Genomic DNA, 18230 nt, shown 5'->3' with positions numbered 1-18230 from the left:
AGGGAAATTTGGCAGTTCTGTGTCAGAAGCCGTAAAATGTTCGTCTGCTTGGACTTAATAATTTCACTCTCAGGCTTTTATCCTAATGAAATATTCAGAGAAACAAAGATTTCTGGGTACCTATGTTCTCCCGATTGTTGACTAAATTGGATGAAAATCGTTTTTCTTGAAACAACCTGAATACCCAACAATAGCAAATGGGTTCGATAATTTGTAGTCTCTACAAAGGAGTGCTTAAAGCCAGGCGTAGACGAATATTGAATGAGAGGGAAAAGCGCCTACCTGTCACATTAGGAGGAATGAAAATGCTTCGCAAACGATTAATATAGTCATGGTCTCAATTTTGTTGAAACACACACACACACACACACACACACACACACACACACACGGCCTGTTAAAGGAGCCAGCCTTGATGAGGGAGCGTGGAACAAAGCAGAGTGAGAATTTGGGAGGGGCGGGTCAGATGGTAAGTCCTGACGCCTAGGACTCCATCCACGGAATCGGAAACGTGATTTTCACATCGGCACTGTGGCTGGAGACACAGTCCTGCTTGTACATTCCAGGCAGCCCGCTGCAGCCCCAAAGCACTTCCCATCCCCCCGGTAGCTCCACCCCCAACCTGGGCGGTTGCTAGGCAACCCACAGCCTCTCAGCATCTCTCCTGGCCTGCTGGTCCCCTGTCTGCTTCACACCTACCCTTGATACTTTGGCCTGAGAGGTAATTAGTGTTAATGTCTGAATGTGTGTGCACGTATGCGCATGTGTCCGTGTACGTCTGTGTGCTTTTCTTGCAGTGTATGCATGTGTGCAGTGTGTGTCTGAGTGTGTGTGTGTGTGTGTGTGTGTGTGTGTGTGTGTGTGTGTGTACATGCCTGGGTGGTGTGTGCCTGTGGACACGTGGTGTGTGTGTGATTGTGGGGCGTGTGTGTGTGTGTTTCAGAGAGAAGGAGGAACTGTCAGCCAACTACAGCTCCTATCTGGACCTAGAAACAAACAAAGGCTAGTGGCGCCCAAGTGATACTAGCCCCCAAGATAAAATCCCTAGAGTGGAGCAGCTCTGAGGATCTAAGTTGCCCCTTAGAGATGAGCCCCAAAACCACAGTTCAAAAAAGTAGTGCGACCCACTAATGCCAGGCTCTGTGGTCTCTGGGCCAACCACTCTTAGTTCTCAGAGACTCCTGGGGCTCCAGAAGGTCCCTCTGCCCTCACCTCCTGCAGCCAAAGCATCTAGCTGGTGGCAGCTGCAGATCTGGGAGGTACCCGGCAGATCACACTCCAGCAGGTGCCATACAAAGGCCTTCGGCTTCCCCCCACATCAGTTCAAAGCACCCCCATTCCTCCAGCCACCTAGGCTGAAATCCTAGAAGCTGTCCTGATCTCTCTTTTCTGCCCACCGCCCGGGCCCACACTATCATCTCTACGTGTGAAGCAGACCTTGAACGTGTCCAGCCCACCCCAGCTCTCCCACCACCTCCTTCTGCAACCACCAGCATCTCACCAGGTGATCTAGTAGGTTAATGCATGGCCTCCCTTCTCCCACCCATTTCCCAGGCTTCCCCTGCCTGAGTCATTTGAACAAGTCAAGTTATGGCATTCTCTGCCTATGCCCCTGCCTGGTTTCTCATGGGTCTGAACATAAAAACCCTAGTTTGCAGAGTCCTACATGAGCTGACCACCCTCACCCCTCATCTAGTAGCCTCATCTACTAGCCTCCCAGCCCCTTTAGCCATCTGGCCTTATTTCTGTCTGTCAAACTGGAAGGCCAGTCTTCCTCAGACAAGATAGGGGCTCAACAGATGTAACAGCCAATGGAAAAGTGTTGGCCCCTTGGCCCTGCTCACAGTGTCCCCTCTCCATAGCGCACGGCTGGGTTTCGGCAGAACGTTCAGGACCCAGGACAGAGCTACTTGGCCATAAGCACTGTGCAGGTAGGAACCAAGCTACTTGGCCATAAGTACTGTGCAGGTAGGAACCAAGTCCACTTCTGCCCAGAGGTGCCTCCCTTGCACCTAGAAGGCCCATGTACAGCAGGTCCTGATGAGTAGGTGAGGGTGTGCTGGAGTGTCCGAGGGCCTGGCCCAGGGGGGAACCCAGCCCACCCAGGGAGGCAACGGTGCAGCACCTGAGCTGGTCTCCTCTTCCTCAAGGCGCCGTCGGCTCGGCCCAGACGTCACTTGCTCGATGATCTGTCGCAAGTGGTGCTTGAAAGTGGCCGTGTTCAGCTCCTCGTACTCACAGCCCAGGGCCTCAGCTGCGTGGTTTGCCCACTCGAACCGCATGAACTGCTTCCGGCCGACTGCGAGACGGACACAGTAGGGGGGTGAAGTCTGGGCATGGAATGGGTGGGCTCCCGAGAGGACCTCAGGGGTCTCACCACCGCCCACCCCCTGCACCACCCACCCTCAGCAGGGAGCCTCAACACCCGGCCGGGGCAGGGGCCAGGTTTCCCAAGAGACATCTTATCCTACTTCCTCGCAATTTGCATTGTTCACTTTTTCAAGGCAATTAAAATGATCATGTGGACCCTCTAAAGGTGAAATTGGGGAATTGTTAGTAAAAGTGTGATCTGTCCACTCAGGTACCCACGTACCTATCCATCCACGCCTCCACTACTCCCTGCTGCCCACCTACCTATCCATTCAACCAGCCACCCAGCCACACATCCAACCATCTCTCTACCCACCCATTTGTTCAAAACACACTTGCTGAGCTCCTACTATGCAACAGGCACTGTGTTAGCCACTGGGAAATCAATGCTGAGCAAGACAGACAAGGTGCCTGTCCTCATGGAGTTTACAATCTATTGGGGGAGTAAGACCATAAACAAGTAAACACATGGATGAACAAGATAAATTCAGGCGATAATATTAAAACGTTTTTCCCCTTAAGGAGAAAATAAAACCAAGAGATGAGATCCAGAGAAACTGAGAGCATCCCTGTGGATCTGTGGTTGTCAGAGAGGGCTTTATCTGAGGACGTGGTATCTGAACTGGGTTATGAAAGGCAAGAAGGAGCTGGCTACCTAAAGAACCAGGGAAGAGCTTTGGGAGTAGAAGGGGGAGACTGTGCAAAGTCCCTGAGGCAGAAATGAGCATAGTGTATTAAAGAAATACCAAGAAGGCCAGGTAGTTGGAACATAAGGGGGGGATGAGGAGGAACCAAATGAGATTGAAGAAGCAATGGGGAACCACTCTATGAACTATTATAAGGCCATGTAAGATTAACAACAAAGATTGTACAACACAAACAATGCTTATTAAATATTAAATGAAATATTAAATAAAAACCAACTTAGAAAACTGTACTAGAGAATATTGTCAACCGTGTAAATCATTCTAAAGTGTAGTAAAATGAGATAGTAAGTGGCACCGGGTGGCTCAGTCGGTTGAATGACCAACTCTTGATTTCAGCTCAGGTCATGATCTCGGGGTCCTGAGATCGAGCCCCACATCACGCTCCACACTGAGTGTGGAGTCTGCTCTCTCCCTCTGCCCCCCCCCACCTTGCTCTATCTCTCTCTCTTAAAGAAATAAGTAAATAAATAAAATAATGTAATCCAAATAAAAAATTAATGGCTGATGAAAACAAATAATAGTGCCATCATTAAAGAATTTCCTGCAATGCTTACCTCCCCATAAATGTGTTTCCTTCTTCGAAATAAAAATCACAACAGCCAACAGATTTCTCAATCCATCAGAAAGAGATTACAAGGCCCCAGTTCTTCAAGATGACATCTTGAAGAATCAGCTTGGTTTAAGGCAAAATTGGACATCTGGACAAGGACTTCATGTGGGACTCGTTACTCGAGGGAGAGGAGCTCTGGCCCCAGGTCACTGAGGGGCCACAAACAGCCATGCTCATTGACATCCTCCTTGGTGCCAGCTACTTAGCACTGATCAACCCAAGAGATGATTCCCATTTTACAGACGGTACCCCTGAGTCTCAGGGAGCTAACACGGTTAATACAAAGTCCTGCCACTTGCAAAAATGATGAAGAAGGTGATGACGGTGGTGATGAAAGCAGTCACCGCAACTCATTGACGTTATTTTATCCCACACGTCACCTTTGTGCAGCTCAAGGCTTCTAGAGGCAGAAAGCCTGCCTCAGAGTCCCAGGTGTGACAGGTGAAAAAAATCAGTACATGTTAGCTGTGATTACTTCTTACCATCATCATCATCATCACCATGACATCTTCACAAAGGTCCTAGAAAGCAGTCTTGTCATTCCCATTTTACAGATGCCAAAACTGACTCAGAGACATCACCAGAAATTAGACGGACACTAAGTCCTAGAACTACTATTTCACCAAAATCAATCCAGCAAATACCACTTTTAGGAAATGTGCCATATCGTTGTGACCCTAGATCCGACTTTCTTTAAAAGGGACTCTTTTATCTTTTTCACTTAACTAAATGTGTTGTGAAAGGAAATATTGTAGCATTATCTTAAATGAGAACCCATTTGTTGGAGGGAGCCATTGAGAGGATGTGACCGCCCATTGACCCTCAGGCTGCCCCAGGACAACTGGAGGCTCCTCACCCCCTCCCGTGTGAAACGTGCATTCCACCCACGTTCCCCCAGCAGGAGCCGTTTTCAAGGACGGAGCCTTTTGTGAGTAAGGTGTTGTTGAGACCATCTGGACTGAATATGTGATTCTGTATAAACTTTTTAGATTCTGGAGGGTGGGTGCGGGGATGAACAGGGCTGGCCAGGGGAGGCAAGCCTCGTATGTAAGTTCCCTTGCTTATATTACACCTGCTGCCTACCAGTCTGGAGTGGTCTGCCGCTTTCTTTGAACTCCCTTTGCCCTCCGTGGGCTGGGGCCAGTTTGCAAGCCAGCACCGTTATCACTTGTCACAAACAGAAAGTAGAAATAAATACAATAAGAGCACAAAAGAATCTTTAGATTCTAATTAAATACAGGTACCTGGGAGCCAGAGGTCTGCTCTCTTTTTGTCAAAATGCAAGATTAATGAGTATTAAGAGATTTTAAAGATGGTTAGCCCTGAATGAGACTTCTTTCTTCCTGTGTTGGGGTTTGGAAGGGAATTAAATAAGAGAGAATGTTCTAGATGGGCGGCGTCCTGTCCCTCTCCTGCCCTGTCCACCCTCTTCTGCCACTCTCCAAAATATTCTTCCTGCACTTGACCTGCAGTGACCTTCTATACCTCACTGAGCTGGGGAGAAGTCAGGAAGGGAACCAGCAGTGGTTCCTTCTGAAAAGAGGAGCAGTGAACGGACTCATCCTGACTCTAAATCCTGCCTGACAAGGGGGATGTTTCCCGGTGTTCTCACTGAACAGCATCCTGCTGGGGAAATCCGGGGAGCACACGCGGAGCTTTGCCAGGAAAATGCACTTTTGGCTTCCAGTCCCCTGAAGGCTGGCTGGTGCACAAACTCCAACCCCATGGGTTCCTCTATCTTTGTTCAGACGTGGGTGGAAGCCAAAGCCTCTTCAATGGGGCTGAGAAAGGTGGCCCCTGAGGCAGGCACAGGAACGTGGACACTGAACCAGACAGAATCTGGGTCCTCTTCCTACTTTCTGCCATTCCCAGCTGCAGTCTTGGGGCAAGTTGCACCGCTTTTCTGAGCCTCAGTTTCATTATCTGTAAAACGGAGTCACAAAACCCCAAGCACTTCTTCATAGGGCTGCAGGGACAGGGTGACATGGTTACACTTACATGGAAGATACCCAACAGAGTGCCTGTCCCCGAGAAGGCATTCAATAACTTTCTAGTCCCTTCTCTACCTGTGAAACCCAAGAGGGCACCACTCACCCAACAGGGATTACTTCGTTCTGGCGGCCACAGGGACTCGTCCTGCAGAGCTGTCTATCCGTGGCTTCGAGAGAGGATGTGGGGGATGGATGATGAATTGACACACTTCGGGCGTGGGCCACGCCCCAGGGATTCCGAGCTGACCCCACGGAAAGGCAGATACATGTTGGCTCAGCACCTTCCACTAACCTACGCCAAAGCCAAGGACGAAGCTGTCCTCGGAATGAACGCTGCCCGGGTTGGAGATTCTTTTCCAAGTGGTGCTCACGTACACGATGGCTCCCTCTCCCGAGAAGCCATCACTTGACGAACAAGGACAGCCGTCGGGCACCAGCATGTGCCATGTGCCGGGAACGGCGCTAAGTGTTTCCTTTGCTTCTTTACTCTCATCAAAAGCCTCGGAGGTAATTCAAAGATGGGGAACGGACCCAGCAAGGTCTAGCTTCTGGTCCAAGGTGGTACAGGGAGTAGTGGCTGAGCGAGATTCCCAGGCTCCTGTGCGGATCTCCGACGGTGCAGTAGCTGCCCACTGGATTCCTCCAGCACAGTCTTTATGCTCCCTGCTCTATCCAGATCAGAGCCGGCGCCAGGAAATGCTCCATAAACATTTGTCAAGAGGGTGATTAAATGATGGAAGGAATCAAGAAAGAAATGCACGTTTCTCGATGGTGGCCAGTCCTGCCCACATTCCCTCCCCACTTCTCCAAGACTGGGGAGAGAGAGAGTCTCTGTTCTTCTCTCCCCATGGCACCAGCCACCTGAACCTTAGAGACAGCCTTTTCTAACAGGAAAGATCAAATACAAGATGAAACAAAAGTGAGAGAGGCCGAGAGACAGAAATGGAAACAGAGAGACGGGATGGAGCTGTCTTCCCGGAGGGCGCTCTTTGTGGGGCGGGCTTGTGGATTTCCGCCTGCCTCTAGCCCCCTCCAAAGGGGATCACACACTCAATCGAGGTGCTTTCCCGCCACCCACCAGGAGGCAAGGAGCCTGTGCTCAGAATGATGTGAAAGCCAAATGCAGAGATATCTCAGGCTGGTGCATTTGGCAGCCAGCCATGCTGCTGGTCACTGGTGGAACAAGGACGCTGTGGCAGGTAGAACCACGGTCTGGCTTCCGCACTCATCATGTAGGGGCCCTCTTCCTCTTCTGCAAACACCGCACAGGACATGTGATGCTGAGCAGTAGGAAACGCTCCCTGGCAGCCCACCTGTCACCCCTCCTCTGTCTCAGCCACCCAGGAAAAAGGAATCAGAATGCAAATGTTTGACAGTATTACAAAGGCGACTTTAATATCACAACACCAGCCAGCAGCACGTACTCTACACATGCCCCGTGTCGGGCACTGGGCTGAGCACTGAACCCTGCTGTCTTGCTTAATCCTCCCTGCGACCCTGTGAGGTCAATAGTAACATCACCACTTGAATTATGAGAACACTGAAACTTAGGGTAACCTTCCAAGGCCATGAAGCTGGTAAGGGGCAGAGGCAGGGTTTGAATTCAGGTCTTCTGACTCCAGCACCCGATATTCTAAGCAGGGCGCTATGCAGAGGGGTCTTTTCTCATGAGTGTCAATGTCAAGTCAGAGTCTAAGGCAAAAACTCCGGTACCCTTAAAGTCCCCCTTGAGAATCTCAAATTGCCCGTAGCATACAGTACTATAGCTTATCTTCACAAGCCCAGCGCAGCAAGCTTTCCCTCCGGCGGAACAAGGAAGTGGGTGGCTTACCTTTGGGGCCCGTGACTTATGAAAAGATACGCACCTGTAACCTCCAGCCTCGCATTTGCTTTGCACACGTGGTTGGATTCACATAAATACGACGCATGTATGATCGGAAGCGCCCACCCTTAATCTGCTCTCTATTAAAAAAAATTATTTGCAAATGCCAAGTCTGTTCTTATTCTTAGAGACAAATGGTCCATGCATCTCGCCATAGCCAGGAGGACGCACATCCGAGTGTGTCTACACTGAGGGACAGGACAGTTGTGTGACCTTGGCTGGTCTCCCAGCTGCCTTGCAAGGTCTGGAGACTGCGTGTTGTTAAGCCCCATGTTATAGCAGAAGCTACTGAGACACAGAAAGGGATAGTGCCTTGCCTTAAGTCACACAGCATGTGGGTGGCGGACCTAGAACTTGAGTTCAGGTTCCCGACTCCCAGGTCAGTGGCATGGGGTTAGGGCGGTTCTGGTACCGCCACAAATCCCACTTTAGATCTAGCTGGAGCATAGACGTGGGCTGTATGTAGGTCAAGACAAAAGGAAACGGGGACAGACTTCAGATGGCAACGTGGGGGTTGGGGTGGGCCCACAGCAGAGCTATCACAGCTCCGCCATACCCCTGGGGCTTACTGTGCTCCTTCCTGATGAGGGCGTTCTCTCCTAATGCTCATGCGAGGGGAGGCTGGAAGGGCCATAGAATTAAAATCCTCAGCCCTCAACCAATGAGGGCAGGAGACACCCTTTGAGCGGGATAACTCTCCGTGTGTGCTCTATGCTGCCCCCCAGAGGTCCCTGGTGGGATTGAGCCCCAGTTGCCCACAGCAGTGGCTGGCCTGGTAACACAGCCTCCGTGGCAGCCTTCCTTCCCCTCGTGCCTTCCCCAAGCCCTTCCCAGTACTTCCTGGGGTCACCTCCCACAGGAACCATCCTGGCCTTGAATTTCCTTGCATCAGCAACTGTACCCATGTCAGGTGCTAAGACTCAGAGAGGGCTTGAGAGGCTGATCACACTTAGCAACGTGTGGTTCGGATTTCCCTTCAATTATCGAGGCTGAAGGAAGGTTCTCTGAAAGGGAGTCAAGGCTTGATAGGCTGCTACTTCTTTGTGTCTCCATCTGTTCCTCTGAAACCACCTGCACACCCGGGGTGAGGCCTGCTCCAGCCAGTGTGCCACCAAGGGCGGGGCTGAGTCAGAAACCGTCCATGTGGCAGGGCGGCCACACAGCTGGGGTTCAGTTCCCCAAAGGGGCTCCTCAGAGCCGTCGTTCCATGGAATGTTCATTGGTGTCAGTGGGAGGAGATGAATCCTGTATCATATCAAGTTGGTCATTGCTTGGTGAAACAAGTTTCTTAACTGCAGGACTTCTCAGAGCCTTTAAAGTGTATCTGATGAATCCCCAAGAAGGGGACATTCTGTTCCGACTAATTTTTCTCAGAATGCTTTCGGGAACATCTTGGAGGTCTAATGTCCCATGAGACACGCGTTTAGGAAACACTGAGGGCAGGAAGAGCCCTCAATTAACCAGATGACCCTGGACAAACCGCCTTACCTGAGTCACTAACCCAAGGTCACTCTGCCGGTAAGAGGCAGGCTGGGGTTTGAATAGAGAGGATGCACAAAGGAGCAAACGAGAGACAGAAGAAAGGAAGGAATGTAATGGGACCAGTTTCCAAGTTGCTCAAATACGCCTGCAAAGGCAGGTTTTTCCCTTTACGTTCAGTACAAAAAAAGAGAGAGAGAGAGAGAAAATAATAACACGACTGCTTTCCCCCTGTGCACTGTGAGTTCAATTGCTATCAATTACTGCGGCCTCCTGCATTTATTAATAACCAAGTTATTTCTCCTTCCAACAACTTCCAACAATAGCCGTGCTGTTGCTGAATTACTGAGCATTATGCGACTTATTCATAACGCCAGTGCATCTGGGTCACATCTCCTCACACAGAGGTTCATGATTCGGATGCCTGCGAAGAAGGAGGCCACCTGCAGGGAAGAGATAAGCCTGAAAGTCTATAGCCGCTAGAAGAAAGAGCAGTAGTGCTCGGCAGATAGACTGCCCGGGTTCAAATCCCACCTCTCCTGCCTAAAGCCCCGTGATGCTGGGGAGGTCCTGCCATGTCCTAGAGCCTTCATTTCCTCTTCTGGAAAATGGGAATCTACCCTCCTGAAGTTCTTGGGAAGCCTCAGTGAGGTTACACTTGCAGGTCGCCTAGCACGGGGTCTGTTCGATAGATGTCAGCTCGTATAATGACGATCACACTCTGAGATTTCTCCCCTTAATGGGGACCAATGGATCAGCCAGAGAAACCCCGGGAGTCCCAACTCAATTCAGGTAGCTGTGGCTTCCTGCCCAGGGGTGCGCAGCAAAATCCTCTTGTTGGGACCATGGAAAATGCAACCCTCTTAAAGGCTGGAACTTCAAAGCCCTTCCCGTTTCTTTTTCAAGATTTTTATTTATTTGAGAGAGCAAGAGAGAGAGAGCAAAAGCGTGATAGCATGAGCAGGGGGAGGAGCAGAGGGAGAAGCAGACTCTCCACTGAGCAGGGAGCCCAAGATGGGCCTCGATTCCAGGACCCTGAGATCATGACCTGAGCCAAAGGCAGATGCTTAGCCCACTGAGCCACTCAGGCGTCCCTGCCCTTCCTGCTTCTTATGGCTGCTACTGCATGTTCCTGCTGCCCCCTGCCTGCCCCACCTGGACCTATAGTTCCACCTATCCAGCTTTGGAGAAAGTTGCCATCTGCCCCAGGACCTTTGCCCATCTGTCCAGTCAGTGCTCCCTGAAAGGCCTGGCCAATAAGCCATCTATAACCCAACTGGAATCACTCACACGCAGCTGGAATCACTGCTCACACCCCAACGGCTGGAAGACGATGCACAGACCATTCTCAATGCTCTGGGGAACAGGAGAAGGTGTTTTGGAAAAAGAAGTCTCACCAGACAAATCACTGGGGCAGCATCAGATTAAACCAAGGAAAATGGCTGCTTTCCTGCGGGGCTTCTCAGAACCTGGAGGATGCCCACGGGCACTGGGAATTTACAAGAGAAGAGGGCATGGGTAGGAGTCTCCCAAGCTGTTATGATCAAGAGGCTGGAGGGAAAAAGCAGTTATGACATCTCTGGGGTGCTGGGAACTATGGAAAGAAGCAGAGCTGGACATCCAAAGACAGATTCAGCCTGGCTGCGAGATTTTGAGTAGGGCTCCTCCCCTTCCCAAATCCACGACCTTAGATAAGTCACTTTACCCCTCTGAGCCTCCACTGACTCATCCATAAAATGGGTATAACCTACCATATAGGGATAAGATTTAATGGAATAACCAGCACGTAAATCATGCCTGGCAAAGAGTGGATTCTCAGTAAAGAGTAATAGTGAACAAGTCCGTCATTGTCCTCATGGGTGTTATCCACGGTTTGTTGCGCGCTGCCTCGAAATGGTGAGTCCGGGCATGCGCAGTGAAGTCATACCGATCCTCCTCCCCCTCATTGCCCCGACCCCCGCCCTCCGCCTTCCACGACAACGGGTGAGTAGGGTCTCTGGTGATCGAGGCTTAAAGAGAGCCCAGAGAGCATCTGGTGTACCCCCATGAAGCAAGTCCTTCCCCTCTCTGAGCTTCCGTTTCCGTATCCGTAAGATGGGGTAATAGCCCTCCGTGGAATTGTGGAGATGGCCAAACTCTTAGAGGAGTCCCTCGCACATGGTAAGCACCGGATAAATATCAGCTGCAGTTATTATTTACGGGAAACAGAGGCTGAGAAGGCGGCAGGGGCCTTCCAGCAAGCGAGTGGCTCCACCTCTGCGAAACCTCGTCGCCCCAAGGCGTTCCAGCCTCCCCACTCCGCCCTCGGAAGGCGGGGGCCTCCGGCGAGCGGAGCCTTCTAGCAGCGGCCACTCCAGGGTTGGGCCGGGCTTTTTAAAACTATAATTGTTTACATCCCCGAGCAGCCGTTTCAGCTTAATGAATGAATTCAATATGCTCAGAAAACGCAGAATAAATCCTTGCCTAGGCCAAGAATAGGCCCGGCTGCGGCAGCTGGCGGGCGGGGAGCCAAGCCCCCAGCTGGGGCAGCGCTGAGGATGCGGGGCCTGAGTCTGCACGAAGGCGGGCGGGTGGGGCGGGACCCAGGAGGGGCCAGGCCTGGGGGATGCTGAGTCCAAGGACAGATCGGAGATTCAGCTCAAGGGTCCCCCAGGAGGGTAAAACCCCTTGGGTGGGGCTAACCACTCGGAATTTAGCGTCCCCTGTCTACAGTGTTCTCTGGGCATCTTCTGGGCATGTGTCTGGGTCCATCTCCCTTGATGAGACTGAAATTTTGTCTTGGAAAGGGAGGGTGGTGTCCCAGGGCAGCCAGGGCATAGAGGGGAAGACAGGAAAGGAGGAGAGGGGGAGGAAGGGGAGAATGGAGGGAGGAGAGAAGGAAGGGTCGAGCAAAATGAACTCAGAAATGGCCCAGGAGCCCAGAGACTTCGGATTCTGGTCCCACCTCTCCCACAGCCTCACTGTGTGACCTTGAGCAAGGCCCTGCCCTTCTCTGATCCTCCGTCTCTGCCCGATCCAAAGAGGGGCTCAGGCCTGGCACAATTGTCACCCATTCTAGGCACCTGTCTTGCCACCCCTGCAGGCTGTACACAGAGCCAAGCAGGTGGGATGCCCTCCCTGGCTTCTGCCGGGGTGGATCTAGTCTAGGAGAGGCCGAGCTTGGCATCTGAGGCCCTTTGTGCAGGGAGAAACCATACAGGCCCAGACTGCAGCTGACCTGTTCCTCCTGTGACTCAGGGACTTGATGTCCCTTTGCCCGGAGCCTGAAGAAATGAACAGCCCTGGTCCCGGCCACCTGGGGCCCAGACGCCAACCCGAATCAGCGCTCTCAGGGGAAAATATAGAAGGGGGTGCATGGACACTGAGCTCTGAACACCTTGTTGCAAGCATGTGGTTTGTCTCTTTAGGGGCGGGAGACAGCAGGGGCTGTGGGCCAGGCAGAGAGAAGCTGCTGTCAGGGGAAGGGAGCGGGGTGCTGGAACTGCAGATGGGGGCCTGGCCTGGGCTGCCCTGAGCGTTTCGTGCTTCACCCACGGAAGCAGAAGTGAGTTGCAGACAAGCAGAGAGATGGCAGAAGTGGTGGACAGAGGAAGCGTCCCCAGAGTGGAGGCAGTAGGTCCATTTTGAAAGCCCGAGACTTCTTCTGCCTTCCAGGGACACAGGGCCCAGCAGACAGAAGGTCCAACTTTGTGCCACTTAGAGCTATGTGACCCTGAGCTAGTGACTTCACCTCTCAGAGCCTTGACTTCCCCACCTGCAAATGGAAATGAAAACGGAAGTGCCTATGCCACAGGCTCGAGAGGGTTCGATGAGCCAACCCGTGTAATGCCCAGGGCATGTGAACCGGGCTGCGTGAACCCAAATGTCAAGCCTTGAACGCACCCTTTGATCTGGCAGCTCCGCGTCCCAGAGGCCATGCCTCCCAAATGCTCGTTCCCAGGCACGAACTCTGCTTACGAGCATGTCGAGTGTGGCGTTTTCTAGAACACCAACACGCAGAAAGCAATCTGAGCGGCCCACAGGAGTGGGGCTACACTGTGGAGGCCCCCTCCATAAGGGGCAGGTCCCTGCAGCCAACAAAGAGAATTAAGGAGATCCCGATGACCGAGTTGCTGGTCCCCGCCACTGTGGACCGTGCCGTGGTGGGAGAAGGCTCGCGGGACTGTGTGTTCCTGCCCCAACCTCCTGCGGGTCTATCGTGACTTCAAATCAAAAAGTTTAAGAGCAAAACAAAACAAATCTCAGCCTGTGCGGGCAGCGAACTGTCCTGTATGATGCCATCACGGTGGAATAGGACATTACACATTTGTCACAACCCATCGAAGGCACAAGAGCATGAGTGAGCCCGCATGGAAACTCTGGACTTGAGTTTACAACGGCGTGTCTGTCTAGGCGCATCCGTTGTAATTAACATCACCTTTACACCTTTACCAGTCATCACCTTGGAGGGCAGAGGGACCTTTCTTCCTCTATATTCTCCTGCCTGGTTTCCGTTTCTCATAGGAAGACAACTTTACGGTAGGACGTGTGCGGTCATTTATAAACCCAAACCAGTAAAGCACTTCGCAAAGTGCTTGAATACACGGTCCCGGCTTTGCGTTGATGGGGTCCCTTTTATGACTCCCACCGGCCTTCTGCACGCAGGGTCTCGCCCTAACGTGGGGAGCATCTGGCCACCTCCTCCGATCCTTGGATGGACTGCCCCGGCTGCTGGGAGTCAAGGCGTCCCCTCAGAAGGCGGGGGGCTGGGCCTCTGTCATTATGACTATTGTCTCTCTTTCCTGTGAGCCCCCCCAGCCGGGCTCCCCGAGTTATGACCCCATCCGTTCCGGGACTGACATCTTTATTATAGCAGACGGGGAGGCTGCCAGCTGATCGGCAGCTTCCCTTCATCACCCTATTACGAGGCCCCTCCTCAGGTTATATATGGGCCTGGCGGTGTCATATATTAGGCAAAGGGGTCAGTGGCAAGTAGACTGGCAAATTTAGTGAAAGAATAATAAATTAAATCTCCCATTGGCCTTCGGAGGAAAAGGAAAGCAAAGCAATGGGGCCATCCAGGCAGGCATCACTCATCCCGGGTGAGTTTGGATTCTGAACTTGATTGTCGCTATTGTGAAGTCATGAGGGACAGCAGGCAGAGTAACAGTCTCGGGCTTTCTAGGGAGAGTGTACATTGTCTCTTACAGCGACGGGACCACGGTGATCCTGAAAGAAGAGCCCACGTCAGCCTTGCGAAATTCAGCTTTGCTGGGAAACCCACCCCCACCCTGCCGGAAGTGGACAGACTTTCCATTAATAATCATACTGGCCTTAATAACCACGATGATGGAGCCTCACATATTCAAATTAAGTGACGTGAGCCTCACAAGAACCCCGGGAGGTAAGCACTACTATTATTCCCATTTTACAGATGAGGACACTGAGTCTCAGAGGTCAAGGAAGTGGCCAAGATCAGGCAGGAGAACAAAGACTGAACACAGATCAGTCTGGTCCCAGAACCCACGCCTTTAGCCTCAATTCTGAGCTCTCCAACCTTGATTCTGCTTAATGGGGTAACCTTCCAGATGGAAGAACAGGGAGTGGAGATTGGACAGAGACATGAATCGAAATTAGATAGAGCTGAGACGGAGCTCGTAGAGGAAAGGCGGTCGTAACAAAAGTGGGGAGCAGCAGTGTTGTCTTGCCATGTCAGCAGGGGGCCGGGAAGCCCTGGCTGTGGAATTCTACAAGCTCTGTGGTACCCTAACTTCCAACAGCCAGAACTTACCATGTGCCCGGCACTGGGCTCAACCTCTGACATACAGCATCTCAGTCGGTCTGTATGGTGGCCCTGTGAGGTCACTGCTCTTTTCAATCCCATTGTACAGGCCAGAAAACTGAGCCTCAGAAAGCTAGTGATTTGCTCAAAGCCACTGTGGCAAAACATGGCCACACTCTATCTCTCCACCTACGTGTTCTAGAACCTTGTTGCCACCCCCCTCCAAGGGTGGAGTCTGGTTCCCCTGGCCCTTGAAGCTGCCAGAGGCTTATCACCCACAGAACATGGCTAAAGGGACGCTGCATGATATATGAGGCCAGCTCAGAAAAGGTGATGCAGCTTCCAGGTTGCTCGCTGGGAACTTGAACTTGAAGCCGCCATGGCAAGAGGAAGCCCAAATGAGCCCATGCAAGGAGACCGGAGACCACACAGGAGAGGGAGATGACCAGCCAGTCCTTGCCTCCTCCAGCCCCTGCTCTTTCTGTGCCAGCCACCATGAGACAGCAACCACGGGACAGACCTCAAGCCAGAACCGCCAGCTGAGCCCTTCCAAACTGCAGACCCACCGAAGCGTCGGGAGGTAATGAAATGATTGTGTGTAAGGCGTGGGGGCTGGGGGCTGGTTTGTCACGCAGCACGGTAACCCGGCCAGCCCCCAAGCTGACAAGTGATGGCGTCCTCGCTTGGAGGCGAGCCCAGGTCTGCGTCCCTCGTGGCTGCTCGGAGCACTGCCCTGCACTGTCCTTGGTCCTTAGGACCTTCTGCTAGGCCATGGAGAGAGCACTGGACTGTGAGTCCAGACCTGGATTCTGGTTCAGGACCTGCCGTTCATTAGTGCAGACAGCTCATTGTGCGCCCTTGGCGAGGAGCGTCTCCTCTTAAAGGCTTATGTTCTTCACCCACCAAGGGGCTCTTACCTACCACCCAGCCCACCTCACGGGCTGGCTTTAACGCCAACGGAGACCGCCAAGCAACCAAAGGACTTGGCACAGAGAAGAAAGTCATAGCGTGCTGAATGCCTCCTATGTGCCACATGTTACGCACGCAGTCTCCGACTACCGAACGCCCATAGACGGCAGGTGGGTTTATTACCATTTTACAGACACAGAAGCTAAGGCCAGAGAGGGGAAACCACTCTGCGCAGCCAGGAGGTAGGGGAGGCCTGGATTCAAAGCCAGGGCCCTTGCTCTTCCCCTTCTCCCTCTCTCTGTCCTTATCAAGCGAGCTCCAGAAAGCAGCCACTTGCTGTCATACGAAACACACGGGCACCCGCTAATTGTTCCATGGGCCACTTTTTGCCAAAGGAAAGAAACACGAGGTTGGATGAATGGTTTCCTGATGGCTCCCGAGGGATGGCCCAGGCCATGAGCCTTGGTTAACAGCAAACCAACCGTGATGTCGACTCACCCAGGGTTTCTGCCTGCCAAGTGGAGCCAGCCCCAGAGCATCCTCCCACTGCCTTCCCGAGGGACCATTCTGGGACAGCAAGTCTGAGAGACGGAAGGGGGGTGGAGATGCGGCGCAGAGCGGGGGAGCTCCACAGCCCTTCTGCCACCAGAAGAACACATTTCCTAAGACGTAACAGCCAGCTGGGGCTGACCTCTACAAACAAGTCAATTTATAATGAACCGACCAAGCCAGGGGCCACCTTGCCTGTCCTCAGAGGTGGCCCAGAGCTCTAGGACCTCCATTCTCTCTCCTTTCCCTCATCCGAGGCTCAGGAAGCTTCCATAATTTGGCCAAGGTCACACCATGCTGATAAAAGGCCAAGCTGAAATCCGAACCAGAACTGGCTGACGGCAGAACTCCCGTGTCCTTCCCCCTCCACATCCTGGGGGAAGGCAAGCCTCTGATTTCCAGGCTGCCCAGGGCACAGCTGATGGCGGGGTGGTCCACAGCACCCCCACCCCTCCAGGCAGCCAGCCTCCCGGGATAAAGGCCGCCATGTCACAGGGGCCAAGGGGATTGAGAAGGGGGTCAGGGAGAGGCATGGTGGGAGAACTTGGCAGGAACTCAGGGGGTCTGAGGGGGCCTAAGGGGGCTTCAGAAAGAACAGGGTATGACACCCTCCCAAAGGAGGAGGCTCAGAGCAGCCCCAAGGAGTGATGCCGGGGCCGTGTATGACGTAGGAGCTGGAGGTTCAAACAAAGAGGAGGCCATGAGCAAACCGGAACCCTGTGGTGATCTGAGGTCGCCTGGGCCCCTGTCAACCTGGGACCACCCACATGGCTCAGTGGCCTTTCATGGGGCCACCAGGTCTGGGGGCCGCGGCACGGGCTTGGCACTTGTGGTTAATACACGTTTGGTCTTTGTCCCCGGTCCCTGGCACGCAACCCCTAAAACCCTTGGCATCTCCGGAGTGTGGAGGGCTTTTGCACGCTAATGGTTGGCTGGGTCTGGTGTGCGGGGCGGGGGGGGGGGTCCTCAATAGCTTCAGGAAAAGGCTGGTCTCCGGGAAGACCAAGGCATGATTAGAAGTTTATAACTTTTGGGGCACCTGGGTGGCACAGCGGTTGAGCGTCTGCCTTCGGCTCAGGGCGTGATCCCGGCGCTATGGGATCGAGCCCCACATCAGGCTCCTCCACTATGAGCCTGTTTCTTCCTCTCCCACTCCCCCTGCTTGTGTTCCCTCTCTCGCTGGCTGTCTCTATCTCTGTCAAATAAATAAATAAAATCTTAAAAAAAAAAAGTTTATAACTTTTAGAACTTTCAGCCTCGCCCCCTGACCTCCGAGGAGGGGAGAGGGCTGGAGGCTGAGTAATGTATCACCAGTGGCCAATGACTTCATCCATCACGCCTAAATAATAAAACCACCGTAAAAACCCCAAACTACAGAATTCTGAGAGCTCCCGGGTTGGTAAACACATTGAGGACCTGGGGGTGGGGCTGGGGGTCGTACCAGAGAGGGAAGGGAAGCCCCTGCCCCATGCCTCGCCCTACACACCTCTTGCACTTGGCTGTTCCTGCATTGTAACCTTTATAATAAATAGATAAACGTAAGCAAAGTGCCTTCCTGGGTTCTGGGAGCTTTTCTGGCAAATATCAAAGCTGAGGGGGGATGGGAAGTCCCCGACTTTATAGCTGGTTGGTCGGAAGTACAGGTTCCCCAAATGCGTGGTCTGTGTCTGAGGTCGGGCAGGCCTGTGGGACTGAGCCCTTAACCTGTGGGGTCTGCATGGACTCCAGCGTCTGCATTGAATCGAATTGAATTGTAGGACACCCAGTTGGTGTCTGGAGAATCAGAGAATGGGTTGGCCTAAGGAAAACCCCACACATTTTGTGTCGGAAGCAATTCAGTGAGCCCTGCTGAGAAAATGATCCCACCAGCCCTTTGGGAGCCCATGAGGACAGAGGCAGCATTGCACCCCGCAAGAGAGGCAGGAGGTGTGGTCCCCAAGTTTGGGCCCAGAGCTTGGGAAGACCTGGGTCC

At 52.7% G+C, this 18230-nt stretch overlaps 1 protein-coding gene across 1 annotated transcript in view; it reads right to left on the bottom strand.

Moving 5' to 3' along the window:
• The window catches only part of MYO18B (myosin XVIIIB), a gene marked incomplete at its 5' end in the record, with an annotated part of 232250 nt that overhangs the window by 181553 nt on the left and 32467 nt on the right, over positions 1–18230 (bottom strand). The window contains one exon of the mRNA XM_045791207.2: positions 2126–2299. Within this exon, the coding sequence (XP_045647163.2) occupies positions 2126–2299 (174 nt within the window). The remainder of the gene's footprint in view (positions 1–2125; positions 2300–18230) is intronic.

The sequence above is a fragment of the Ursus americanus genome, chromosome 30 (assembly GCF_024610735.1).
Source record: "Ursus americanus isolate L20-20 chromosome 30, mUrsAme1.1.p, whole genome shotgun sequence".
In the NCBI taxonomy this organism is placed as follows: Eukaryota; Metazoa; Chordata; class Mammalia; order Carnivora; family Ursidae; genus Ursus; species Ursus americanus.
The sequence above is the reverse complement of the archived record's forward strand: the minus strand, read 5'-3'. Positions and strand labels throughout refer to the sequence as shown.